Here is a 27,968-nt window from a genome sequence, read left to right on the forward strand (position 1 = left end):
AAATCCAAATGATATATCTGCTGTTTTTTTGCCTCTTATTGATCCTGCTTGTTAACACCCCCCAGAAAATTCAAGTAAATTTGTCAGATTGATCTTCCCTTCATGAAGCCATGCTGACTCTGAATGACACACATTTCTAAGTAGTACTACCGCATTTTATTATGGCTGTAACATTTTCCCAATAACACATGTTAAGCTAACTGGCCTAATAGTTTTATTTGCCATCCATATCATGGGTGGTGAAATACCAGTTTGAAAATAAACTGATTTTGCTTCTGGGAACTGGCCTGAAAAGTTGATGACTTGTTCAAAGAACAGCAGATGTTTAGGCACCTGAGACATTATATTCAAGGACTGGCAGCTGCTTGGATGTTAAGAGGTAATCAAAAAGGAGGCCGCTACCGACTTGTCAAAGAAACTACAATTTGGACTGGGTTTTGTGCAGAAAGCAGTATGGCTGGATGGTGTTTTGGTTGCTCTCTCGTTATCTTTAAGTAATGGAAAGTTCTGAGAAAAGAACCCCAATCTGTCAGACAAGACATAAGTCTCCAGTCTGAAAGTTGCTTTCATTGTTGATTTTTGGAATTCAAGCAAGATCTACAGTCCTAAATGTCTGAAAACTCAATATCCAAAGTTGACTGAAGGTTTAACAACCTTTTTCAAAACTGTTAAGTTGCAACTTTTTTACAAATGTTATCTCTTAACCCTCACTTGCACACAAGAGAATTTACGATCAAAGATTGGGTTTAACTGTAGACAATTAGGTTACCTTGTTGCGCTTCATTCAGCTGAAGTTAGAATATCTCAATCAGGCAATTTTCAGGATCCTTGCAATACAGCACATTAAAATATCCAGTGTTAGTATGTCCTGGTGTTGTCATAGAAATGGGGTGTAGGTCCACTAGCTGTCATGTGTGTTGATGTACACTAAGATTTCCACCGTGTGACTCCTGTAATTTTTTTTTCAGTCGGGACGTCTGATCCTGGCTGAAAAAGCCTGCGCTGACCTGTTGATATCAGGCATGACAAAAGACTGGATGCTCCCCTTCTGTTGAGCTGCTGTTTATTTTTTAATTGAAACTGGCCTTTTAGTAAATGGATTTCAGGGAGTTGTCTGTGTAATTTTCAAGGTATCCAGGCAAGTCCTGTGTATCTGGTTCAAGTCTCTGACATGATGACATGAAGTTCTGGATTGTGTAAAATTGGCCATCAAAGCCTACACTTCCTAGGCAATTTCAGTATTTGACATTTGAACTTTGAGATCCTGACATGCATTTCACAATTTGCATTCAGTCCTTGATGTATATTCTGGAAGTTTTAAAATTTCACTGGATTTGCAACAGCAAACTGCAAATTAAAGTTGGTACTTGTATATATTCTTTAAAAGTGATCTACTTTCAATTATTGCATACAAATACTCTACAACAACTAATTTATGGAAAATTTATTGTTTACCAAATTTTTCATCAGTAAAGTTGATGTCTGTGGCTAAAGGAAAGCAGAGCTGATGTATCCAATATTTATCAAACACTTTTTTTTTGTTTCGAATGCAATAAACACTTATTCCTTTTTCAGGCGAGTCCCTACATGGCTACAGAATTTGCATTCAGGCTATGTTGCTAGACAAACCTAAAATTGGAACAACGAATCTTGGAAAGGTAAGCACCAGTTCCACAGTTGCAGCTTTGTTTTGAGACAACAATGTACAAGTGTAGGAGCAAGCTTAGTGGAGCCTTGAAATTGACAAGATTTTTATCAGCAAATAGCACTTATCAATTTTTTTCCCCCGAAATGTTGACGGTTTTTAAATTAAGAGAGCACAATTGCAGTAGTTAGTGAGTAGGCTTTTAAAGAACATTATAGCTGTTGCTCACTTTTTTGAAATAAGAAAAATGTCGACATTGAAAGTTAGAGGCTAGGCACGAACATTTCTGATAAATGGGTGTCCTCCCAACAGAAGGATGGCAATTAGTGAGTGTTGAATTGAAATTTTGTTTTTAACATATGGATGACTTTGGAGCTGCAAATAGCATAAGAACACACTACAAAGCATGTGATTCCTGTTCTGGAAGGTGGTTGACCTTCTTGTGTATAGGGTAAATCTACTGATTGTATGTTATAACTTGCTCGTACAAAAGTTTGTCTGAACGTAAGTGCCTAACCCACAAGAGGACACCTATATAGTAGGTTTCTCGTTGTTTGAGCAAATAGGATTTTGCGCCATAATCCAAACTGGTAATCTCCTCAAAAGGTGGAACACTCATAAGGGGGCCAAATGGCCACCTACATCTTGTGGGCCTGGGAGTAATGAAATAGTGTGCAGGTTTTAGGCATTGGTAAAACCAGAAGTTGTTTTCTCACCATACTTGTCACAAATAGTAATGCAGCTTGAACTCCTAGGTAAAAGAGTTAAGTTAAATTTTTTTAATTACAAGACATAAATTTCTTTTAAATTCTGCTGTTAAGCTTAAGCTCCTTACAGTCCTGTTTGGTTTTTTTCTTTTGGTTTAATGAAAAAGTGCCTTTTTAAATTTTTTTTTTAAAATTTCAGTATCTAGAATTGCTGAGGTCCCAGTACAATAAACCAAATAAATGCCTCAGCATCATGTGGGCTTTGGGACAAACTGGGACTGATTTAGCAGAAGGATTGAAAGGTAAGGAATTAATGAACTTGGTGAATAAGCATTTCCAATTTCCTATATTTCTGTAGAATATTATTTGAGTTTCTAAGCTTCTATAAATGCACATTTTAATGTTCTTGAAAGTAGATGATTTTTAATTGAAATTAGATTCTAACAATCATCTTTTTGTAAAAGGCTTTCTTTATTCTGTATTTGAAAGACTTTTGATTTAAGTTTTATGTTTTGGTTTAGAAAAGCTTTGAGATAGTGGGTGGGGTGTGCATTTTCTGTAGTTCTTTTAAAAATGAAGGTATAAAACTTTGTAAATTTGTAGCAAAGTAGGCCAAAACACTCAACGGTGGAGGAAAAGAACCTTTTTTTTTGTGTGTGGCAATTTAGTTTGGCCGTTAGTGATTTGTTTCAGGAGGAGCAGGAAGTCTGTGGAACATTTTTGGATTCCTGTTTGGCTGGTGTTCTGACACAGGTCACAAGACAGCCCCCCCCGAACCATCCCCTTTTTTTCCCCAGTACTTTTAAAGCTAGTTCTCTTTCTGCTCTTTTGTTTTTCTTCCCTCCTTCACTCTTGTAATCTAGTTTCAGCTTTTCAATTTTTTTCCTTTCTTTTTACCCACCCCCTCCCCTGGTGTAACCTCGTGTTTTTCCTCACTTTTTTTTTTTCTCTAACATCCTTCAAACTCTCAAAAGCGTTCATAACATTGTTCTTTCCTCCAATTTTAGTGTGGCTTAACATCATGCTTCCTGTATTGGGTGTCAAATCTCTGTCTGGTTATGCAATTAGTTATTTGGACCGACTGCTAATGTGAGTATATTTTCAGTGTGCAAACCTGTATCCAAATTCACAATGTATGAACCAGCTAAATATCACCCACTTAGTAAAGACTTTTAAAAAGGGAATGCTGGAGAAATCCTGATCGCACCTGTGAAGAGAAAGATGTTTAACTTGGAGTCCAATCTGATTTCTCTTCAAAACATGTAGTTTTCTTTTGAAATTGTTTGCTAGTATTTAATATTGCACAGGCAAAAGAAAATATTGCAATTAACTTTAACTGTAACTTTTGAAGTATTCAATAATGCAAGTACCTGACATGGTTAGTCCAGTGGTTAACATAGGAATTTCAATCTAAAGATTTGGTTCAAATCTATTATGCCAAATTGTGAAATTGAAGTTAGTAAATTCAACAGCTTGTGTGCAGAATTTGCTGGGTTGTTGAAACCGAACTGGCTGACTACTTCAGAGAGAATTCTGAGCTTTCTAAAGATATAGAACAAACGGGTGGCTTTCTTAGAAAGATTAGGAAGAATTAGATGAGACCAACACTGATCTCCTTTTCACACCCAGGAATGCCATACTAATTGTTTTTTTAAAAAAAAACTTTATGCAGGAGAGCATAGTTTCTTCATTCCAGTATGATGATATTTAATAGGTGTGATGTCTTTTTTTGCTTTGCTCCCTTTAATCACATTCCCAGCCTTTTGTAAATAGTATGTTAATCATAGGAAGGAGCATCAATTTTATAATGCAAAATATAATCTCAAAAGACTTAATTTAATATATCCCTTCCCTCCCTTAACTTTTCAGGATGCATTCTAATCTGTCCAAAGGATTTGGAACAATTGGACCAAAAGATTTTTTCCCATTGCTGGACTTTGCTTACATGCCCAACAACTCGCTTTCACCCAAGTAAGTTAGAATCTTAATTTGGTACTTGTTTATGCAAACTGCAGGTTTCTGAGATCTGTCCTTCAATATTTTGTGATCCATTGATGATACTTTAAATTTATTTCCAACTATGTAACTTGTACCAATGTTAACAAAATAAGGTGAACCTTTTTCTATATAGAAAGCTGTAGTTTGATTTCTGCCTCACTTCAATGATTTCAAAAAGTTCCTTTAGATTAGATTGCCTATAGTGTGGAAACAGGCCCTTCAGCCCACATTGACCAATTTCCCTCTGACAAATTGACACTATGGGGCAATTTAGCATGGCTAATTCACCTGATCTGCACATCTTTCCCAGGTGGGAATCGAACCTGGGGCCCTGGTGCTGTGAGGCAGCAGTGCTAACCACTGAGCCACTGTACTGCCCCATGCTGTTTACATGCGATTCAACCGGTTCTAGTCCTATTGTGTGAATAAATGCTTGCACCAGAATAAGAACTATGACTTTGTTTTAATAATAATAACTATATACTCAGAATTTTCAACCAGCCAGTTACTGAGCTGTTAATGGATAACAGTACACTACTTGAGATTCTTGTATCTATCCACTTTTGAAGACAGCATTTTAGCAAAAGCAAGTTTTACAGTTGTGCTTCAGTATTGCAGCTAATCCTATTTTTGGAATCTAAACTAAATATTTATATTCTATGCCTTCTATATTTAAAACAAAAACAACTCCATTTTCTTTTAAAGGTTCCAAAGAACTTAAAGTAATTATCAAAAGGCAAAATCCCAAGTCTTGAAATGATCATGTTAGTGACAGTTTACAAGTGTATCAGTATCCTTTTAAGATAATGGATGAAAATTGTGAAGCATGTTGTTGTAAACTGGATCTTGTATAATTCAAAATAACCTGCTTTGGCTTTGTCAGTGGAACAAGTTATTGGCTTGCAGTAATCTCTCTGTAGTTCTTGTGACTTTAGGGAAGTGAGTGAACCTAGTTCCTTAGTTTGCCTGTCAATTTTCTGACTTGCTTTCAGTTTACAGGATCAGTTACGCCATCTTTATCCTCGGCTGAAAGTGTTGGCTTTTGGTGCGAAACCTGATTCTATACTACACACCTACTTTCCCTCTTTCTTATCAAGAGCAACTCCCAACTGTCCTCCAGAGATGAAGAAAGAGGTGAATGATGTTATCTCTCTAAAATATGTTTTATTACAGTAAAAATTTAGCATCAAAACCATTTTGAGAATAATTATCCAGTTTTGCTGTGGTCTTTCCCATAAAGCATTCCTAACAGTTAGCATTTAAGACGAGCCCAGCCTTGTCCAGGTTTGCACCATATTTGTTGAGGATTTTGGCTTTTCTTTACAAGGTCAAGTGGACAATGTATTTGAAATTTTAAACATTTCCTGGACTATAGTTTTTTAAAATATACAGTGCTTGAGGGAAAACTTGGTTTGATATTAATATCAGTGTGAAACAAGCTTCCAATCTATCGTGAATATCTTTAACAAACAATCAATGCTTTCAGAATGGGGACATTTGAATTCTTAATGTTTCACAACTCTAAACGTAGCAATTAATTTAAAATAGTTTTTTTTTGAAAGTAAGAACTGTAGGTCAGAAAAAGTGTTTTTGATATAATTCACTAGCTATTAAACCACTGTGAAATAATGACTTTTGGGCACCAGTCCTCTTTCCTTTTCACCTTTTGCCCCTTACATACATAGTCTTTGTTCTAATAGTTGGTGCATGTTGCCTGCTCAGGCTCTAGAAATGCAATTGGGCAAAATTCAAGGTTGAATGGTTGTCTATGCTTCAACTGTAAGATTTCAGCTCTTGGTTGAAATGTCGGTTAATGAGCAGGAAGAAATTGCCGGCATGCCACTAATTTTATTTTGTATCAACTGTTACTGGGTTTTCTACTTGTGCTAGCTGAAAACTTAACTTAACCCACTACTGATCAGTTTGTAAATGTATTTTTGTGATCCGATTGGTTGAGGAGCAATAGTAGGCCAGTCATTTCCTTGAGCCTATTCCACCATTCGGAGAGATTATGGCTGATTTGTAGCTCAACTCTCTAATCCTTTTGGCCCATATCCCTTGATGCCTTTTTTTTAATCTTAGATTTAAAATCTAAGTTAAACATCAACAACCGATACAGTATCCCTCCAAGGTTAATACATCCTTACGATGTGGTGCCCATATCTGCTCTGTCCTCCAAATGGCATTTAATCAAGGTTTTGTATAGCTGCAGAATTTATCTATTGTACACTAGTTCTCAGACATGATCGTTGGCATTCCAATAGCCATCTTGATTTATTTTCTGCACCTGTTTGTGACATTTGAAAGATGTGTGCACCTGAACCCTCCAGTCTCTTTGGACATCCAGTATATTAAGCCTCCTACCATCTAGAAACTGCGCTTGATGTATCCTTTTGTTTGGTCCAAAGTGGAAAACCTTCTGCTTGCTTACATTGAACTCTCATTTGCCACAATTTGCCCATTCACTTAGTCTATCAATTCCACTTTTTTATTTTTATGCTGTTATCCACACTATCTACAGTTGCCTAAATTTTTTCATTAGCAAATTTGAATATAAGACTTTCTATGCTATTATCTAACTTACTGCAATTTTTAATATGGTTGACTAATAAATCCTTTTGGGACACCACTGGTCACGTCCTGCCAATTTAAGTATCTATCCATCATTTGTACTTTGCCTGCCACTTAACCAATTTCCCAGCCATGTCAGTAATTTGCCCTCTGCTAAAGTAGAACCCCACAGTTTTAAGTACCTTTTATATGGAATTTTTATATAGAATTCCAGAAAGCATTTAATAAGCTTTGAAGTAGTCTGAATTTTGTACTTTTATGAATTGATTAAATATGAAATTTACAAATGTTGCCTTTTTTTTCCTCTTGGCTTTCAGCTCTTGAAATGTATGGTTGAATGTTTAACTACAGATTCCAACAGTTTCAGTGTATGGAGACAGCTATACACCAAGCATCTCTCTCAGTCCAGGTGATTGTTAACATTCAGAGCAGAATACGGGGACACGTGAGTAGGAATGGATAGAGATCCTGGTGTTTTTTTTTTTAAAAGTAATGTCATTCATCTTTGTGTTTCTATAAACTGATGTAACTGGTATTGTCAAACTTAAATCTGATCATATTGTTAACTAGAGTTTAATTTTGTAAGCTGTTCTATTGTCTTTTTTAAAATCTCTGTTGCAGCTTCTTGTTAAAAGTTAAGCTAAATAGTCACATGCTTATTTTAAGTACAGAGCATGTTCTTTTCTTTGAATACTTTTGAAACATCACAGCTAATTTTCAAGATGTCTCTGGTTGAACTTAATTAGCACAATGAGCAACAAAATTACTTGGAATTCTTCTGTGCTGTCTCCCTTCCAAAATTATACTGGGGGTTTTTCTGAAACAGTTGACTTAACTTTTTTAGTTCAGTGAAGAATCCTGGTTGTAATTCTTCTAATTTTAAATCGTAATTCTGAATTTTCAGCAACCTGAGGTATCTTTGATTTGCATATTATTATGCTTGTAGGTTTCCACTTGGTAACAATTTGGTATTGTGATTTGAACTATTGGTTAAATCTTAATTTTGAATCATGGATGCAAGGAGCTTGCAATGTGAAGGAGTGACTTTTTTTTTTGCACAATAGTTAAAATGTCAGACTGCTTTGCTTGATTAATTTGCTTTTGTTGAGCTGTTGAGTAAAGCAAGGCTGTTGCTTTCTTATGGCATGTCTGTAAATATTCTTCATATAAAATCAATATAAAGATGTCTTGTTGCATACCATTATGTCAAAACAGCTGTTTCATAATTTTGGATACCTGTTAAAATGTCCTAAAATAAAACACAATCCAGTAGAAACATCACAAGTCTGCCATCATCAGTGGACTTAATGCTTTCTGTCCACTAAAACTTTCACCTCTAAGTCTGCAATAGGCTCCCTTCAGAATACATGATTTATGCTGAAAACATGCTCTTTAGAAAACTGCTTTATCTGGAGTCAGCTTTTATGTTCCGTTCTGTAATTTTCTAGTGTCCAATTTTCTCCCTAACCCTTCATGAATAGGTCAGAAATAGAAATGCTTGATTACACAACAATCAGTATCATTCATGCATTCCCAATTACTGAAGCAGTCCATGTCCAAATGCAGTAAAACCTGGACAATATCAGTGTTTTGGGCTGTACAAATGCCAAGTATTTTTCATGCCACCAGCACCAAGAAATTTGTAATGTCCAACAAGAGTGAAATCTATCCATTGCACGCTAACATGCAAAGGGATTAGCATTACTAAATCACTGACTGTCAGCATTGCAGGGGTTACAACTGACCTGAAACTGAACTGAGTGGGCTATATAGGTTGATGACGAGCAGGCCAAAGGCTAGGACTCATGCACTGAATAACTTGGCTGCCTACCTGCTCCTGTCGACCATGTACAAGGCAGTGTGGCCAAATTCCTCCCCATTTGTGTGGTTGAGTACAGCCCCCACAAAACAAGCTTTGCATCACCAGGGCAAAGCAGCTGGTCTGATTGGCATCACATCTACAAATGCTCACCACCAGCAGGGTGCCATCTAAAAGACGCACTGCAAAATTTCATTTAAACTGCTTTATACAACACCTTTTTTTTTCTAAACCTCTGACAACTATCATCTAGAAGGATAAGGGTAGCAGAAATGAGAGAACTCTACCTGCAAGCTCCCCTCCAAGCCACCTGCCATCTTGACTTGGTGCTATATAGCCATTTCTTCTATGTTGCTAGGTCAGAATCTTGGGACTCCCTTGGCAGAGTGGGTTGTGCTTGCATCAAAAAGACTGCAGTGGTTCAAGAAGGCAGCTCAGCATTATCACGTCCAATAACCCAGCTGACATACCATGAATGAATAACTTTTTTTTAATAAACTATCCTTTTGCTTTGTTATGCCATTCTAATTGAATTATTACTTTTTGTGTTTCTCCATGTTTTGCAAATTCAAGGCTGTACTTCCTGACTTCATTTCACTTGTGAATGTAGTATTTATACTTGTCTTTTTTGTTTCAACATTTAGTTTGTTTTACTGGAATATTAGGTACACTTAATACAACTGAATACTACAGTGTCAACTAATTTTCTTTCAGTCTCTTGCTAAATAATCTTTTGGAAATCTGGGACAGTCTTCCAGCCAAGGTAACTTTTTCTTTTATTTTCAACTATAGTTAATACTTTAAACTGTACATCCAAAATGTATTTTCTTTTTTGTTTTAGCATAGATTTGTTTTCATTCCAGTACTTATTTTGCCAGGAGTAATTGTAGACTTAGTTCTCCTCTTGATTGCAAAACCAGCTTATCTTTTAGCTTTGGTATTAATTGGATTGGGAAAAGAATTGATTACAGGTCAGACATAATCACCCAAAGATCAGGGTGATCCAATTGGAATTTTTCCCAAATTTGAAATTTTGCAAAACCAATCCTGAGAAAGTATAATTTGTAAGAGTAATGTAGCACTGAAACAAGTGATCCTTGTGGATTGAATTGACACTACTGTGTAAACGTTTGCAACGTAAAGAGTGCCTTCTGTATGATATTTGGTTTTTGATGCTTTTTTTTACTTTTATCTACTGCATTATTCCAATACTTTAATCCACTGACTTAGCATTTGGATTTTTCTATTGCACCTACTTATAATGTTTTGCTGCAAATCTAGTTTTTCAGCTGCTTTTTCGTTAGGCATTTTTGTTTTGTCAACTGCTACTATAGCTACTTAGCTAAACGTTACCAAAAGTGAGTGAATTGTGGGGAAGTGACTTTTCAGATTTTAGAATGTGAAATGATCAATAGCAAACTGTTATTTGTATCTCTGTTAATAAGCCCTTGGATGATACTTATTTTAACAAGCGTGGTGTTCCATCCAGACTGCTCTTTGATTGCATAATGGTGCAATTTCTCTAGCTATATTTTGTGCCATACTGTTCTGTGCATCTCCATGTGGAGACTGTGTGGACCATGCAAAAAACTGAAGCAAGTTACATTCGACAACATGTTGGGGATTGTACTCTACTGCTAACTATAATTGCCTGCCAGTATTCTCTGTGCAGTGTCTCCAATTCCTTCTTTACTTTTCCTTTTTCCTTTCCTTTCCTGTCGTCTGAGCTACCCACTCCCTAAGTCTGCATTATGCAACCATCGTTTGTGTGGAGTTAAAAAATGGGGAAGATGATGGGCTGAACCTTTTACAGGAAGACTCGTGGACATAATTAGTTGGTTGGACCTGGATACAGACATCCTACCACTGTTTCCAACAGGTCCAGTCTTTGTCATTAAGGATAGTTGAATGGGGTGATTGTCAGAAGAGTTAAACCCAAATGCAAGGTCATCTAATCTCTGCTGATTACAAAAACCCCATTTCTGGATGTTACAAAAGCCTTCACCTGCAGTATGGGAAGTCATGAATTGATGAAATAGATGTAAATGTTGAAGGGTGGATTAGGTCTGTAATTCTCATGATCTGCAGTTTTAAAATCTTCTGTTCTTAAACTACTGGTTACAGATGTCGTCATTTAAGTGTAAGTAATTGGTCTCCTAAGGGCTGTTGATGTGCAGTGGTTGTATCCACACCACGGAATTGGGAGGTCTGGATTCAAGTCCCACCTGTTCCAGAGGGGTGTAAGGACATCTGTGATCAGATTGGTTTGAAAATATTTTATTAGCCTCTAATAAGGCCATCTACTTCAAGTTCTGGGTAGGGGGAATAATGCATCTGCTTAGTTTATAGTTCAATTGATAGTTCTTTAATAGCTTGTTTATACTATGTGTGTTTGTGTTTTTGATTTTGATTGTGGAGTTTAATTAGCAGTTTCTTTAATTTTAAAAGAGATTGCCACTTGAGATGCAAAAATATTTGGGTTCCTTGAATAGAATCTTCTCATTAAGTGTCGGAGTGAGAACAGTTTTAGATTGTTAGCACTTCTTTTTTCCATCCGTGTTTTTCTCCTGAGGTCTGCCCTCATACTGGATGAGTGATAATTGGATGTGGCCTGCAGAATAAAATTGTCTGCCACTTAGAATTGGGAAGGAAAAGGCTGAGTATGAAGAGAGACTGGAACATTTCATTTGCATAGGTCTGACAGTTTTTAAAGGGGTGCTATGTGTGGATTGTGAAGACCAAACGGTCTAATTGTTTCTGACATTGTCAAGATCAGGCTTCTGTGAATCCTACCTCAACACTTGACTCCCCCTTGCTTCTGGGATATGCAAAGCTGGGTCTCTCACACCCACCACTATCACCAACTCTTAATTCCTCCCTCCTCTTGCCCACAGCAAATGAGGCACAAACCAAATACTGAGATGGATCTGGTGATTGGGAAACTTCCTGACTTTCCCCGAGTTGTGCAAACTGTACCTACTCTATTCCTGATGGGCTCTTGCCCAACACATCGATTTTTCCTGCTCCTCGGATGCTGCCTGACCTGCTGTGCTTTCCCAGCACCACTCTAATCTAGACTCTGGTTTCCAGCATCTGCAGTCCTTGTTTTTACCTTGTACTGGAAGTGACGTGAGCTATGGATAATGACCGACTTCATGAATATCTGCTGACATGAAAAGTCCAATAGAGTTATGTTTCATAAACTTTGAAATTTTAAACTGACTTTTAATATTAAGCATTAATTGTAGGTGCAGAAAGCTCTGCAAGAAACCATTCGTTCATTTAAAGTTACAAATGAAGAGCTGACTGGGAAAAGTGTTGCAAATTCACAAGAAGTACAAGTCTGCAACACTGCATGCAATGTAAGAATTTGAATATTATGCTTGCTATTTTGTGTTAGAATCATTTTTCAGATGAGTTCGATTGCTCTTGTCTGATTCTCTTTTTGTTTTTAACTTTCAAGCCTTTTTCTAGTTGCTGCCTTAGAATATACTATTGTGACTTATTTTTCATCTTGCCCCTATCTTTTCATTGCTGAAAAAAAAGTGGCTTTTCCAGAGATGTGGTAACAGCATCGTGGGCTCCCATCATAAATTATTTTCCTGGGCTATCATCTCCGGCTGAATCAGATTGCTTGTTTGCAGTCTTGGCACTGATGGACTTTAAGCTGAACTTCTTCTTCTAACTTTTGCATCTCAATGGTCACCTATTGGCACAATTTATTATTGCTGGTATTCACTAATGCCTTAGTCTTTCTGATGTTGAATCCCTCATTTGTGGTCTTGCTAACCCTAGCTTCAAGCATTCTCAAATTTTTCAACACCTTAAATTGGATCTCATCTGAAACTCTGCTTATATCCAAAGTTGTATGGAGTCTGGTTCTTGAGTCCATTGTGTTCTGATTCATTGGCCATTTTATGCCTCACTGGGGGGAAAAAATACTTATTTAGATCACAGTTTATCCTTTTATTTCTGAAATCCCTTCCAACACTACAACCCTTAGGACTTGTGTTTCTCTTAATGTGGTCTTGTATCAGCCCCATTTCTTTTGGCCCCTATCTTTTGCCTGCTGTCCCTTAAGCTGCACGGGCCTACAGCTCTGCACTACTTCCCTTCTAAAATACTTTAGTAAAGCTAACTTCTGAACGAGCTTTTAATCACCTAAATTAGATTCTCCTCTAGCTTTTGGTGGTACTTTTGTTATGTGATTTATGTTGCTATGAAGCATCTTTGAGCAATAATGTTATGAACACCTATGCAAGTTGAGTTTGTCACTCATTGGCTTCTGCTCTTGCCCTTAATTTAACCAATTTGATATTATTTTTAATATTGCATAATTTGACTTTTTTTTTTCCCCTTTCAATTTTGAAGAATCTTCTGCAGAAGCTGAAAGGTGGTGGCTTCCCATGGTTACGCCTGTTACTCGTGCTCACAATTTTTGCAGCAGGCTTTGTGGTGCATGACATCCGAACACATGGATCCTTCAATGGTTGGTAAAGTTATACTTTGGGTGAATTTCTGCTTTGACCATGAGGTATTTCAAAACAAATGTTGATTTGTAATCAATAATTGCATTAAGGTTCATAGCTTTTTTTTTAAATTCTAACTTAAGAGAAACATCAGAAAATTAATCATGGTGCAGTTTGGATATTACTGATATAAAAATATTCCCAAAAAGACATTGCACTGACTTTTTCAAAACAGCCTGATGTTAAAGTGGTGTCTGTGCTTATTTAGTTTCTTTTATTATTTATTTCATTATCTAAATCTGATTTTACCTTATCACTGGAGTGGGACAGAAGGCAAAGTAAATATATTATCTACTTTAATTTATTTCTCATGTTCAAGAGCATGTTAGTGAGTTTTGAGAAGATTTGTAGCTCAAGTTGAGGTTCTGGATGTAGGTTTGCTCGCTGAGCTGGAAGGTTTGTTTTCAGATGTTTAGTCACCATACTAGGTAACATCTTCAGTGAGTCTCCAGATGAAGCACTGGTGGTATGGCCCACTTTTTAATTTGCATGTTTAGGTTTCCTTTTTGATTTCGTTTCCTGTTTTTTTTAAATCAGGTGGTGGTAAATGAGATCCAAGTAAATGTGTTTGCTGATAGAGTTCCGGTTGGAATACCATGTTTCTAGGAATTCTAGTGTGTCCCTGTAACAGAGTCACGCATGAGAATTCCTAAAAGCAGTTATAAGTATCCAATTTTTGAAATCCTGAGTGTTCAGACTGGCAGGTTTTCTGTGCACACTTGATGACTTGAACTGGTTGAAACTGTGATGTACATAGAGAAATGCAAATCCCCTTTTTTATTACTGACTGACTCATTAACGTTTCTTCCCTTAGCGTCCTCGTCTGCTCATGTCTTGCAGCAATCTGGAATGATGTCTGTGTCTCAGCAGGCTTGGATTAAAATATCTCATTATTCCAAGCAGGGATACAGGTTAGTACAAAGAGGGTGTCTTTGGATCAAAATTATCCTTGTCCTTTTTAGCTGTACCTTCATACAAAGAAATTTGAATAAATACTCTGATTATCTATTACATATTAAAATTCTGTCTTGTCCTGAAGTGACTGATCATCAATGTCATTCACCATTTTTCTTCACCTGAAATTTGAGGTGAAAACAATTCATAAACGTGAGCTTGCTTATAACCTTTCTGTAAGTTGGTGTATATTAAACACAGCAAATTGTTAACCAGCACCAAATGGGACCAGGATTGTGCCACTTGATCAAACATATTGGATAATCAAGAGGGAATGCAAACCTTGACCAAACAGAACTTTTTGAGGCATCAACATACCTCAAAATCCATGTAACAATATCACAGCACGTAAGATAAGTGTAAAAACATGAAGTAATAGAAATGTAATGCGGGGGTAAACATATCACTATTATACTTTTATTGATGGTGAGAAAAGTGGGAGAGATGTCAGCTCATCTTCAATGGTCATCTGGAACTGCTCAGATTTCATGTTTGCCTGCCTGTCTGCGACTTAGCTGCCACAAAACCGTAGAGCCAGTAGCTAATGGAAAATTAAGTCATGGCCATTCTCCACAAGTGAGCAGGTTAATGCAAGCCACTAACACCCTATGAAAACATTACCCTCAACAGGAATAGCTGCACAACATTAAACACTTTGTGACATATCCACAACAGCAAGCACTTTGCCATGAACACCCTTGAAACTCTTCACTCTGCCTTTTACATTCCTAATTATCCTACTTTGGCAAAACTTAACTCTATTACCTCCACTCAATATTTCTTGCACTCCTGGAAATTGCTCCTCTCTTACAAGATACTGACCTACAGAATGAACCCAGCACTGGCATGACACCACCTCAATATTGTTTCTTGATCCAAATCAAATACATTCTGACCTTGACTTCTCTCTGTCCTCTCCATTGCAATAGTATTTTCCATCAGGATGACTGCACCACACCATCTACCTTTCCCTCACCTTTCTAAGATTTAGAAATCATCCTTTTCTTTTGATCCAGGTATCATACACTGCAGAATACAATGAATCTGTTTAGCCCTGCAGGTCACTAATTTTTTTAAACCACATTGTCTGTTTACATGGATGGACAATGATCCTAATTTAGACCTCCTTGCATTTGCTGTTATTTTGGTCCCATCAAATAAGTTACTTTCTTTCATGATGTCTATCTCCCATCCTTTTCTTGTTTCTCCCTTTTTTTTTCCTAATGGTATTTCTGATATCAATCTGTGTTTGTGTCCTATATTTTCACAGCTGGATAGAAACAAATACTCCTTATTATTACTCTGAGGCTGTAACAATGTTTGGACCAAGCCTTGAGCTGGTTTGGAGGAGGCTGTTTGAAATAATGATGTATACAAAGGATACGTTATCAAATCATGTTGCATGGATTGTTGAAAATCTACCCAGATTTACTGAATGGGTATGTACTTGATTTTTGTAGTAGGTTTTTAGGGAGTCTCGTATGGAGTTTCTGGTTTCTGTTAAAACAGTCAATTAAGATGTGATTCAGTTCCTAATTAGTTCTTGTTATCAAGTCCTCAGAAGATTAGAAAGTGTCAGCCATTCTGCAACTTCTGCAGTGCCGAATTGATGAGATCATTTCACTTTTTTATTTTTTCCTCTGTTCTGCATGAAAGTTTTAGTAGCATGCTACTTGCTGTTGTTTTTGGTCTGTGATATGAAGAACCATAAATCCTCATAATCCCCATTCTCACTTGCTTGAGTGACTTGGACAAAATAAATCTAGTAAATTTTAAGATCAGTTAACTTTCTGGAAACCTGTCTGTCTTATCTGGGGAAACTGATACAATGTTGGATCATGAAATCTGTCCCCAACTTTAGTATACTAAAATGAAAATTGCACCTGAAGGTCAACATTGTATGTTATTAGCTGAGTGTTTCTTTAAATCTGTTTTTTAAACTGGGGTGATATGTGTTTTCAAATTTCATTTTTGTCAATTTAACTCTAAGGCCAACAAAAGAAAGCTTTTAAGTCTTTATTAGTGGCAGCCACATGTTGCACTGCTATGTTTTGCATTGGTCCTCCAATAAATTGAAAGTGATGATTTCTGTGGAACTTGTTTTCACTTTTTTTGGTGACACTCCTCTTAAAATTTAAGGGATCTCTGACAGTCTGAAGCACATTTTATCTTTTGTATATTTGTCTAATACTGTTGTGATTTACTGTGACTTTTCTTTTTTAATAGATTCGTTCTAGTCTCCCAGATGTAATGTTGCAATTTGTAGAATATGCCAAGGAGTTGCTTCTCTTTGTACTTCAGAATTACATATTTCCAGCTTTAGAATATATCAAAATGGTAATAAAAGAATGGTGGAAGCAACTTGTTAGTTCTTGCGAGTAAGTATTTTTAAAATTTTGTTCTCTTATTGACCTATTCAAATTAATGCCCTATATTGGCAATGAGATAAACCCAAAGAAATGCAGATTCTGTAAATCAAAAACATTATTGCTGGAAAAGCTCAGCACCTGTGGAGAGAAGTAGTTAACATTTCGGGTTGAGTGCTAAGAAAGGGTCACTGGACCTGAAACGTTGATTCTGATTTCTCTTCACAGTGCTTGGCAATAATAGTGTTGCATACATCTAGGGTGTACCTAAGCTATTCTCTTGGGTGCAGTGGGGATGGCCATACAGTGGAAGTGAGCACATTTGCCATTACTACGCAATATCTATGGTTGCATAGCTGAAGTGCAACACTTCAACCTCAACTTAAGTATCTTTTTGAATTTGCTGCTCTGATTTTCTTCAAAGGCAGATAAACAAAGAATTAGTGAAGGTAGATATGAATTGTTAAACTCAATTTGGTTGCAAGCAACAAATACATGCCTTGTGCTTGACTCAGCACACTTGCTCAAAGGGGCAAGACTTTGGCATCAATTGATTCTAGTTCTGTTCCAGGGCCACTGGACTCAAATATTAACTTCGCTTTCTCTCCTTAGAAGCTGCTAGATAGGTTTTTTTTTTCTGCAGCAACTTTTGCTTTTGTTTCAGATCTTCATGATTCTCAATTCCTCTTGTTTTATTACCCTATTCTATTTGTGGTGATTGTAATACCTCGATATTTGACATAGCATCACACATTAAAGGAAGGAATTCAAGACCTTAAGCTCAAAAACAATAAGCTGCTAAATGAGACAACCATAGTGCAAACAGTTTTGTATTACCTTTTTGTAGTTGTTACTGGTTTTACAATGCTGCTGAATGATTGAATGTGATATTGTGCCATTCATTTTCTTTTTGAGGTATTAGTGTGTGCCATATATACAAAGAAAATTTACAGCCCAGGAACAGGCCCTTCAGCCCTCCAAGCCTGAGCTGATCCAAATGTACTGTCTAAACCGGTCGGTCAATTCCTAAGCATCTGTATCCCTCTACTCCCCACCTACTCATGCATTTATCCAGACTCATCTTAAATGAATCTACCGTGCCTGCCTCTATCACCTCTGCTGGCAACGTGTTCCAAACGCCCACCACCCTCTGTAAAGTACTTGCCGCGTGTATCCCCCTTAAACTTTCCACCTCTCATCTCAAAAGCATGACCTCTCGTTATTGAATCCTTCACCCTGGGAAAAAGCTTGTCTCTATCCACCCTGTTTATACCCTTCATGATTTTATAAACCTCAATCAGGTTCCCCCCTCAATCTCCTTTTTTCTAATGAAAATAAGCCTAACCTACTCAACCTTTCTTCATAGCTAGCACCTTTCATACCAGGCAACATCCTCATAAACGTTCTCTGCACCCTCTCCAAAGCGTCCACATCCTTTTGGTAATGTGGCGACCAGAACTGTACACAGTATTCTAATTGCAGCCGAACCAATGTCTTGTACAATGTTAACATGACTTGCTAGCTCTTATAATCAATACCCCGTAAAATGAAGGCAAGCATACTATATGCCTTTTTAACCACTCTATCCACCTGTGCAGCAACCTTCAGTGTACAATGGACCTGCACTCCCAGATCTCTGCCCATCAACTTTTCCCAAGGCTCTTCCATTCATTGTATAATTTGCTGTAGAATTAGTCTTACCTAAATGCATCACCTCACATTTTGTCTGGATTGAAAACCATCTGCCACTTCGCCCAACTCCTCCAGTCTATCTATATTCTCTGGAATTCTTTGACAGTCCCTTATGGCTTTCTGCTATTCCACCAATCTTCGTGGCGTCTGCAAACTTGCTGATCATACCACTAGTGCCCTCTTCTAGATGACTTATGTATATGACAAACAACAGTGGCCCCAACACTGACTGCTGTGGAACACCACTGGCCACCTTTTCTCCATTTTGAGAAACTCCCTTCAACTACTACTGTGTGTCCTGTTCTCAACCAGTTCTTTATCCACCTAGCTAGAACATCCTGCACACCATGTGACTTCACTTCTCCATTAGTCTACCATGGGGAACCTTATCAAACGCGTTAGTAACATCCATGTATATGACATCAACAGCCCTTCCTTCATCTAACAACTGTGTCACTCCCTCAAAGAACTCTTAAGTTGGTATGGCATGATCTTCCCTGCAGAAAACCATGTTGCCTATCACTGATAAGCCCATTCTTTTCTAAATAGATCCTATCCCTCACTACCTTCTCCAGCAACTTTCCTACCACTGACGTCAGGCTCACTGGTCTGTAGTTACCCGGAATATCTGTACTAGCCTCCTTGTACAGGGGGATAACATGAGCAACCCTCCAGTCCTCCGGCACCTCACCTGTATTTAAGGTGGCCACAAAGATATCTGCCAGGGCCCCAGCTATTTCCTCTCTCTCTCTCCTCCCTCGGCAACCTGGGATAGATCCCATCCAGTCATGGGGATTTGTCCACCTTAATAACCTCCTAGCCTACCCAACACATCTTCCCCACTTATGTCAATGTGATCCAGACTAATCAAATTTTTATCTTTAATCTCAACATTCATTATGTTCCTCTCCTCAGTGAACACTGATGCAAAGTAATCATTCAGAATCTCACCCATTCTCTTGGGTTTGACACAGCCTTCCTTTGTTATCCTTTAGTGGACCAATCCTTTCTCTAGTTACCTGTTTGCTTGCTTATATAAGAATAAAATGCTTTGGGATTCTCCTTAATTTTGCTTGCTAAAGTTATTTCATGACCCCTTTTAGCCCACTTGATTCCTCATTTAAGACTTGTCCTACTCTTCTGATATTCTTCCAGAGTCTGTTCTGTTCTTGGCTGCCTTGACCTTCTGCATGCTTCCCTTTTCCTCTTGGCTAGTCGTACAGTTTCTCCTGTCATCTATTGTTCATGAATCTTGCCCTTCCTATCCTTTTGCATTCAACGGGACATGCCTATCCTGCACTATCTTTAATCTATCTTTTGAAAGCCTCCCACATCTCAAATGTGGACTTCCCTTCAAGGAATTGTGGATTGGACACAACTATGAGCTCCTGCCTAATTTTGATATAATTGGCCTTGGCCCAGTTTAGTACTCTTCCCTTAGGACCACTCTCATCTTTATCTATGACTATTCTAAAACTTACAGATTTGTGATCACTGTTCCCAAAGAAATCCCCCACTGCAACTTCTACCATGTGTCCTAGCTCGTTACCCAGTACCAGGTCCAATATGGCCCCTTCCCTCGTCGGACTATTGACATACTGCTCTAGAAAACTTTCCTGGACGCTTCTTACAAATTCTACCCCATCCAGACCTCTGATGTTAAGTGTATCTCAGTCAATGTTGGGAAAATTAAAATCTCCCATCGCTACTATTGCCTCTACATCTTTCCATAATTTTTTACCTATTTGTTCTTCTACCTCACGTTCACTGTTGGGAGGCCTGTAATACAGCCCCAACAGTGTGACTGCACCCTTCTTATTTCTCAGCTCCACCCATAATGCCTCACTACCCAAGACCTCCATAGTGTGCTCCTTTAGTACAGCCGTGATATCATCCTTGACCAGCAATGCAAACTCCACCCCCCCCCCCACCTCCCTCCCTGTACTGTCTGAAAAATCTATATCCTGGAACACTTTAATCACCAATCATCATGCCCTTTTTTCAACCAAGTCTCTGATTGCAATAACATCATACTCCCGGGCACCAATCCAAGCCCTAAGTTCATCTGCCTTACACACTATACTCCTTGCATTAAAGTAGATGCATTTCATGCCACCAGTTTTTTTTTGAGCTCGTCTGCTCTCTGCCTACTATCCCCTTTATTAATGCTATCTTCATAATTCTTACAGTCTCCACCTCACTGCCTACTTGTTTCCTCTTCTGGTTCCCAGCCCCCTGCCACGTTAGTTTAAAACTCCCCCAAGGACATTGCATCTGAACCAGACCAGAACCAGACCATCCATCGTAATAGTCCCACCTAGCCCAGAACCGGTCCCAATGTCCAATAAATCTGAACCCCTCCCTCCTACACTATCTCTCAAACCACGTGTTCATAGAACCGACCTATTTTTTGATTTCTATGCTGGCTAGCACTTGGCACTGGTAGTAATCCCAAGATCGCTACCTTTTGAGATCCTTCTCTTTAACTTCTCTCCTAGCATTGCGAAACAAGGTTTTACTCTTTGGTAGCTAATGCAGTCTTTGGTGATGAGTGGAAACAATTTGATTTGAGAACTGCCTTTTGCAGTGAAGATGTTTTAAAATTATTAACATAAAAATCAGAGTCTTAAAAATTTTGTGTTTAGAAAGATGTCCAATGAAAGTCTGTTTCCAATGCTGATAGAACTGTGAACAATAATTCTTGCTTTCTCATCATGATTACAATTTGATCAGAGCCACAGTTTGATATCTGGTCTGAGAATGTATATTTGGCTATCTTTTGCTGGACATTAAAAATCTAATTTCCTTAAATTTTACTTAAATAATAATGGATTGGAGGGTTATGGAAAGTAAGCAGGAAAGTGGAGTTGTGGCAGAGATGAGATCAGCCACGATCATATCAAATGGCAGAGCAGGCTTGAGCTGAAATGTCTGTTCCTGCTTCTAGTTCTTGTTTTCCTAACATTGTATATTTAATGTATTGCGTGTTTGTGAAATTTCAGGGGTGAAATCAGTTGGGACTGTGTGAAAACTCATTTTATGAACATAATACATTTAACATGGAGTTATCTACAGAACACAACAACTACAATCAAAAACTGGACCTCCTCCATGATCTCCAATCATTAAACAACAAGCATATTCCAAGCTTTTTTGAAAGCAACAGCGTTGCATTGGATAATTCTTGAAGACTTAACCTTCCTGTTGTGGAGAGATTTGAAAACTGATTGAACTAAAAATACAAATGCCACTAATTTTCTGTTTATAACAATTTTTACTTAATTCAGTGCATGTGTTTTGTACCCAATTTTTTTCAAACTCAAATGTTAACTGTCTTCTAAAACAAACTTGTTGCACGTTGTAACTTTGGATAAGAACTCAATTTAAAGCTGCAATGTTCAAAAATGTGTATTGTGCGATAACACAGCTGTTTATTCTCTCTGCAATAATTAGACTTCTGATTTCAACTGTTTAAAATTACAGTATTTTAAAAACCAATGCCATACGAACCAGGAATGTTCAATTTAAGTAACTGCAATAGTTGATGGCTAACTTTGTGTCGCTGTAGCTTGATTTATTATAGAAGTAAATTACTGTTGAAGCCGTTTGTTCTGCACGATATCGAGGTTTATGGAAGAATGTGTGGTAATGTTATCAAATCTAGCTTTTCATTTAAACGGTACTCATCAACTTTTGGCTATGCAGACACTTGAAAAGGGTTGCTTTATCGATCGGTGACTTTTTTTAAATTTGTCAACCGTTCTCTAGGTAACGTAACATCTAATTTCGGGTTGCTTCTATTCATGAACATCAAACATGGATACATTGCCCAAAATCAGCATTTTCGAATTTCTATAAATTTGGTTAATATCAGATATACATCATCCTATCAAATGGCCTAAAACTCAGTTGTGTTAGCATAACTAGGATCAGTTAAAGTATGGTTTAAAGGCATTAATTTTACACCACTACTAAATGCTTCTGTAATTTCCCCAGTCAGAGGTGTTTTGAAGCAAATTCCCTTCTCTACAGTACTTCATTTGCACCTGTTATTGGTCTGTTAATCCAGTGTAATGTATGCAAATGATGTAATGGATAACTGTCTGAAATGAGGATTGTGATTTCCCTCAGAGTGAAATCATTGCTGTTATTCCTATTCTTACCTAATCCTTCACACCCAGTCCTTGCAGAACAGCATGTAGGTTTTGTAATGCATTAATGTACACTATTGCAAGGCATTGTACTAGCATATGCAACATCTCCATTTGGTCTTAACTTTGGGTAATGACAGTTCTTTTGTATGATCAAATTATTTTGGTTAATATGTCCAGGTCACATCTCATTATGTTAAGGGTTTCTAAAATTATAGCTGATGCACTACAGCTGAAATACTGAAGACTATGTTTAAGTTAACTTTGCATTAAGTTATGTTATTGCGATTCAGTTTTTGGCAATCATTTGCCCAGTGATATCATTAGTGTTAGTATTGGTAACCACATATCAAGTTATTTCAAGCATTATTTTAGGTCTGCTTGATTTGGCTTCAGTACTTCAATCTACCCAGTTCTTCTTGCATGGAAGTTTGTATAGCTGAAAGGAACTGCTCCTACTGCCACTGATTTTTTTTTTTCTTTTTTTTTTGAGGTTGTTCAGTTGGTCAGTCTTTGTTCACACACCTAGCAAATATTTCTGTCACATGTGCAGCACATTGAAACATTACATGTACTATATTTAATCTTAACTTGCATGTTTTCTTCAAAGAAGCAGTTGGCCATAATACTTGGTTTTTAAAATCCATTTCACAAGGAAACCAAAATGATCTGGGGATAATTGTAGATGTGTTTATGGGTCAGTCGTTTTCCAATAAGAACTACAACTAACATTCATCTAAATGATGCTCATAATTTTACTACGTTAATGAAAGTAAAGACTATTTATTAAATATAACCTAAATTTTGTATTCAATTAATTTGGAATTTGAATGTAGTATGTTTCACTTTTAATGTAACTTGTGTTTAAGTTGGCAGTTATATAAAAATAAGGTGGTTTCCTGTCATTGATCATCTTGGTGCTCTCATCACTTTTGGATGGACAAGGAGAGAAAAATATTTATAGCAATTTCATTTGCTTCAGTACCTGGCCCACTTAATTGACATTTTATGATTTGATTAAATAATTTCCTTGTTCATTGACTAATTTATTCAAGGGTAATTTTAACACCAATTATATATGTACATATTGATTGTGACCCAACTGGTGGATGAAATTGTATTTGGCCAACATACATGTTTTGAAGCAGAATTAATGTGTATTGTCTCAAATGTAAATTTAAATCATGAACTTATTTCTGGTGGAAAAAAATAAAGATACCGTACATCTTAGTTATTTGTCTATAAAAGACACTGACAAAAAAAGTGTTCACAATGTTTCTTGTAGCAACCTAGCTATTTGTAAATCAGATTTGGCTACAGGATATAGTTTATCTCTTGGCAATTTTCAGTCAATTGCACAAAAGTGCAATTGTCATTTGACTGCCACCTATATGACCTGATGCAGCATGCTGATCGGTACATCTAAACTTTGTTCAGTTTCTAAGAAGTGGGGTCAGCTTCATTCAAGATAAGATTTTATATCATTGTTCTACTTTTTTTAAACACAGATCACATTGGATTATAAAGTATCATACTTTGAAACATGTTTTCAGCTGAAACATATTCTCACTGAACTTTAAAGTGGGCTTTGGGATCATGCATGGCTACAGGCTAAGAGCTGGAAAATGGGGTTTGAATCAATGACTGTTTGACCTGCGCAGCTATGATGGGCTGAAGGACCTCTTCTGTGCTATAAAAATTGACTGTGTATGATTTGAGAACTAATCAATTAATAGCATTGTCAACTGGTCACACTGAGCCAAATGAGCTATTTTCTATTTGGAGGATGGAAAGATTTGGGAGAAGGTTTAGTTGGAAAGGAAAAGTAAGAAATTACAAGAGTTTTCCTGGGGCAAAATATTTGAAAAATGAGGACAATGTAACAATTTGTGTTGATAGCTAAATGCTGTCTTGCAGTGCCAAATTGGCTTTCTAAAAGTTTATTGATAATGTCCATGGTGCTTTCTCTTGTGAATTTATCCACAGTCATTTTTCTCCCACACTCTGTTGAGGAAATGAATGCATTATTGAAAGGATGGTGTGAAAGCATCCATCACTGCTAGGGTGTGAGATCTGTACCATTCAGATGGTCTACTCCTGAACTATTGAAATGGATGTTTCTGTGAACTGCATAACTAGAAAGGTAGAGTATGCTTTAAACTAAAAAAGACTGAATTTGGGAAGTTGACCGTCCAAGGTGTGGAATAGGCAAGAGGAAGGAATTAGTAGGAAATGATAAATAGACAATGACTGGAGGCTATCTGACATTTAGGTAGAACAGGAGGCTACGAAAGGATGGAGGAATGGTGTGAAAATTACACTTGGCAAATGGAATATAATGTGGCAAAATGTGAAGTTCATTTTGGAAGGCAGAACAATATTATCTATGTGGAGAAAAACTAGAAAGAAGCAATACAAAGACAAATGGGATTTACTTATGCAAGAAACACAAAGCTAGCATACAGATACAGCAGATAATCAGAGACTTCAAATATTGTCTCTTATTTCAAGGATGCATCCAAGGAGCAGGAGAATCGACGTTTCGGGCATAAGCCCTTCTTCAGGAATCCTGAAGAAGGGCTCATGCCCGAAATGTCGATTCTCCTGCTCCTTGGATGCATCCTTACCTGCTGTGCTTTTCCAGCAACACAATTTCAGCTCTGATCTCCAGCATCTGCAGTCCTCACTTTCTCTTCTTATTTCATGGAGGTTGGAGAAGAAGAATGCTGGTGTATCTGAAGTACTGAGAGCCATTTTGATCTAATTTAAGGGAAAATATAATTTCTTTGGAGGCAGTTCAGAGAAGGTTCACTAGGATAATCCTGGTTTGGAGGGACTGTTTTATAAATAAAGGTTAAAGGTTGGACTCATTGGAATTTAGAAAAATGAACGTTGATCTCATTAAAATATAAAGGATTCTTAAGTTTGAGAGGGTAAATGCTCGGAGGATTCTTCCCGTCTTGGGGACAGTCTAGGACCAGACATGGAAGTGGTGCCAATTTAAGACAGAGGAGTAGTAATTTATTTTCTCAGAGGATTAAGAGACTTTTGGAACTCTGCCACAGAGAGCTGTGGAGGTAGAGTCCTTTGTGTATACTTAAGGTTGAAATAGATTCTTGATCAGTCAGGGGATCAAGGGTTATTAGGAAAGTGAATGTCAGATAAACTATGATTCTATTGAATGGTGGAACAGGCTTGAGGGACTGAATGACCTATTCCTATTTCATATGGTTTTTATAATCTGTCTTAAATATGATATTAATACAATCGAGAGGGATGATTTAAATTAAAGAAACTACAATATAGAAGCAGTCTGGGTCAAAATAAGGAATAATAAAGGCAAGAGGTCATATGTGGAATAGTGTATAGAGTCCCGAACAGTAACCATTTGGCAGGACAAGATACTTGGAGTTCAAGTACATAGATCCCTGAAAGTTGCCACCCAGGTGGATAGTGCTGTTAAGAAGGCATACGGTGTGTTAGGTTTTATTGGTAGACGGATTGAGTTCTGGAGCCGTAATGTCATGCTGCAACTATACAAAATGCTAGTGCGACCGCACTTGGAATATTGTGTACAGTTCTGGTCTCTGTACTTCAGGAAGGATGTGGAAAAGGTGCAGAGGAGTTTTACCAGGATGTTGCCTGGTCTGGAGGGAAGGTCTTATGAGGAAAGGCTGAGAGACTTGGGTCTGTTCTCATTGGAAAGAAGAGGGCTAAGAGAGAATTTGATAGAGACATACAAGATGTTCAGAGAATTAGATAGGGTAGATAGTGAAAGTCTTTTTCCTAGGATGATGACGTCCGCTTGTATGAGAAGACATAGTTACAAATTGAGGGATGGTAGATTTAAGACACGTGTCAGAGGCAGGTTCTTTACTCAGAGTGGTAAGGGTATGGAATGCCCTGCCTGCCAATGTAGTTAACTCAGCCACATTAGGGAGATTTAAACAATCCTTGGATAAACACATGGATGATGATGGGATAGTGTAGGAGGATGGGCTTAGATTAGTTCACAGGTCAGCGCAACATCGAGGGCCGAAGAGCCTGTTCTACGCTGTATTGTTCTATGTTCTATCAAGGAAGAAATAATGGGAGCTTATCAAAAGAGTACAGTGATTATCATGAGGGATTTTAACTCCTATATAGACTGGGAAATCATGGTCCAGATGAGGAATTCACTGAATGTTTTTGGGACACTTTCCAAGATCAGTATCTTCTGGAACCAACCAGAGAGCAAACTATACTAAGCCTGATTTTGACCAATGAGATAGGAATAATTACTGATCTCAGAGTGAAAGCACCCCTAGATAGTAGCAATCATAACATGGTTGATTTTTACTCCGTTTAAGGGAGAGAATTATACTGTTGTGAATTTAAACAAGGGTAATTATGAGAGCATGAAAGCAGAGCTAGCAAAAGCAAACTAGCAATTTAGGATGCTGCATAGATCAATAGAGGTGCATAGTCATATAGCATGCTTACAGACCCTTCGATCCAACTAGTTGAAGCTGACCATTTCCCAAACTAAACTAGTCTTGCTTGTATTTGGTCCATATCCCTCCAAACCTTTCCTATTCATATACTTATCCAAATAAACATTGTAACTGTAACTGCATCCACCACTTCCTCTGGCAGATCATTCCACACACTAACCACTCTGTGCAAAAATGTTGCTTTTTATGTCCTTTTTAAAACTTTCTCCTCTCATCTTAAAAAATGCCTCCTTGTTTTGAATCCCTCACTGCAGGGAAAAGACCATTCCTATTCACCTTATTTTATAAACCTCTATAAGGTTACCCCATAACCTCCTATGTCATAGAGTCATAGAGGTGCACAGCACAGAAACAGACCGTTTGGTCCAACTCATCCATGCTGACCAGATACCCTAACCTAATGTAGTCCAATTCACCATCACTTGGCCCAAATCCTTCTAAACTCTTCCTATTAATATACCCAACCTGAAGAAAGGTTACACCCAAAATGTTGACATCTCCACCTCCTGATGCTGTCTGGCTTGTTACGTTCTTCCAGCCTCCTGCCTGTCTATCCTATATTTTAGAGTCTGAGTCCTACAGCATGGAGACAGGCCCTTTGGCCCAAAATGGTCCATGCTAACCAAAATGTCCACCCACACTAACTTCATTTCCCTGCAATTGGCCTTCTAATCCTTTCCTATCCATGTATTTGTCCAAACGCCTTTCCAATGTTCTTAATGTACTTTCTCAATCACTTCCACTGGTAACTCACTCCATATGTGTCCTGTCCTCCTGTCCTCTATGTAAAACCCTCAGGTTCCCTTTTATTCTTTCCCTTCTAATCTCAAACTGATGCCCTCTAGTCCTCGATTTCCCCAACCCTAGGGAAAAAAAACTTGAGTGGATTCACTCTATCTATGCTTCTCATGATCTCATACGCCTCTATAAAGGTACTCCCTCAGTCTCCTATGCTCTAAAGAGAAAAGTTCTAGCTTGTCCAACCTCTATAACTCAGACCATTGAGTCCAAGCAACATCCTTGTAAATTTCTTCTGCACTCTT

General features: G+C 37.6%; 1 protein-coding gene across 1 annotated transcript in view; it reads left to right on the plus strand.

Moving 5' to 3' along the window:
• Positions 1-23,662, plus strand: part of tmem214 (transmembrane protein 214) — a 50,552-nt gene extending 26,890 nt beyond the window's left edge. Inside the window, exons 5-17 of the mRNA XM_043676199.2 lie at positions 1,576-1,658; positions 2,552-2,654; positions 3,360-3,441; positions 4,222-4,323; positions 5,343-5,484; positions 7,239-7,330; positions 9,455-9,503; positions 11,989-12,102; positions 13,112-13,229; positions 14,084-14,180; positions 15,494-15,662; positions 16,450-16,601; positions 21,284-23,662. Coding sequence (XP_043532134.2) covers positions 1,576-1,658; positions 2,552-2,654; positions 3,360-3,441; positions 4,222-4,323; positions 5,343-5,484; positions 7,239-7,330; positions 9,455-9,503; positions 11,989-12,102; positions 13,112-13,229; positions 14,084-14,180; positions 15,494-15,662; positions 16,450-16,601; positions 21,284-21,410 — 1,430 coding nt within the window. The 3' untranslated portion in view covers positions 21,411-23,662. The remainder of the gene's footprint in view (positions 1-1,575; positions 1,659-2,551; positions 2,655-3,359; positions 3,442-4,221; positions 4,324-5,342; positions 5,485-7,238; positions 7,331-9,454; positions 9,504-11,988; positions 12,103-13,111; positions 13,230-14,083; positions 14,181-15,493; positions 15,663-16,449; positions 16,602-21,283) is intronic.
• The last annotated feature ends 4,306 nt before the right edge of the window (positions 23,663-27,968 follow it).

This window comes from Chiloscyllium plagiosum, unplaced genomic scaffold, assembly GCF_037043375.1.
Source record: "Chiloscyllium plagiosum isolate Xiang-an unplaced genomic scaffold, Cpla_swu_hap1 HiC_scaffold_3, whole genome shotgun sequence".
NCBI lineage: Eukaryota > Metazoa > Chordata > Chondrichthyes > Orectolobiformes > Hemiscylliidae > Chiloscyllium > Chiloscyllium plagiosum.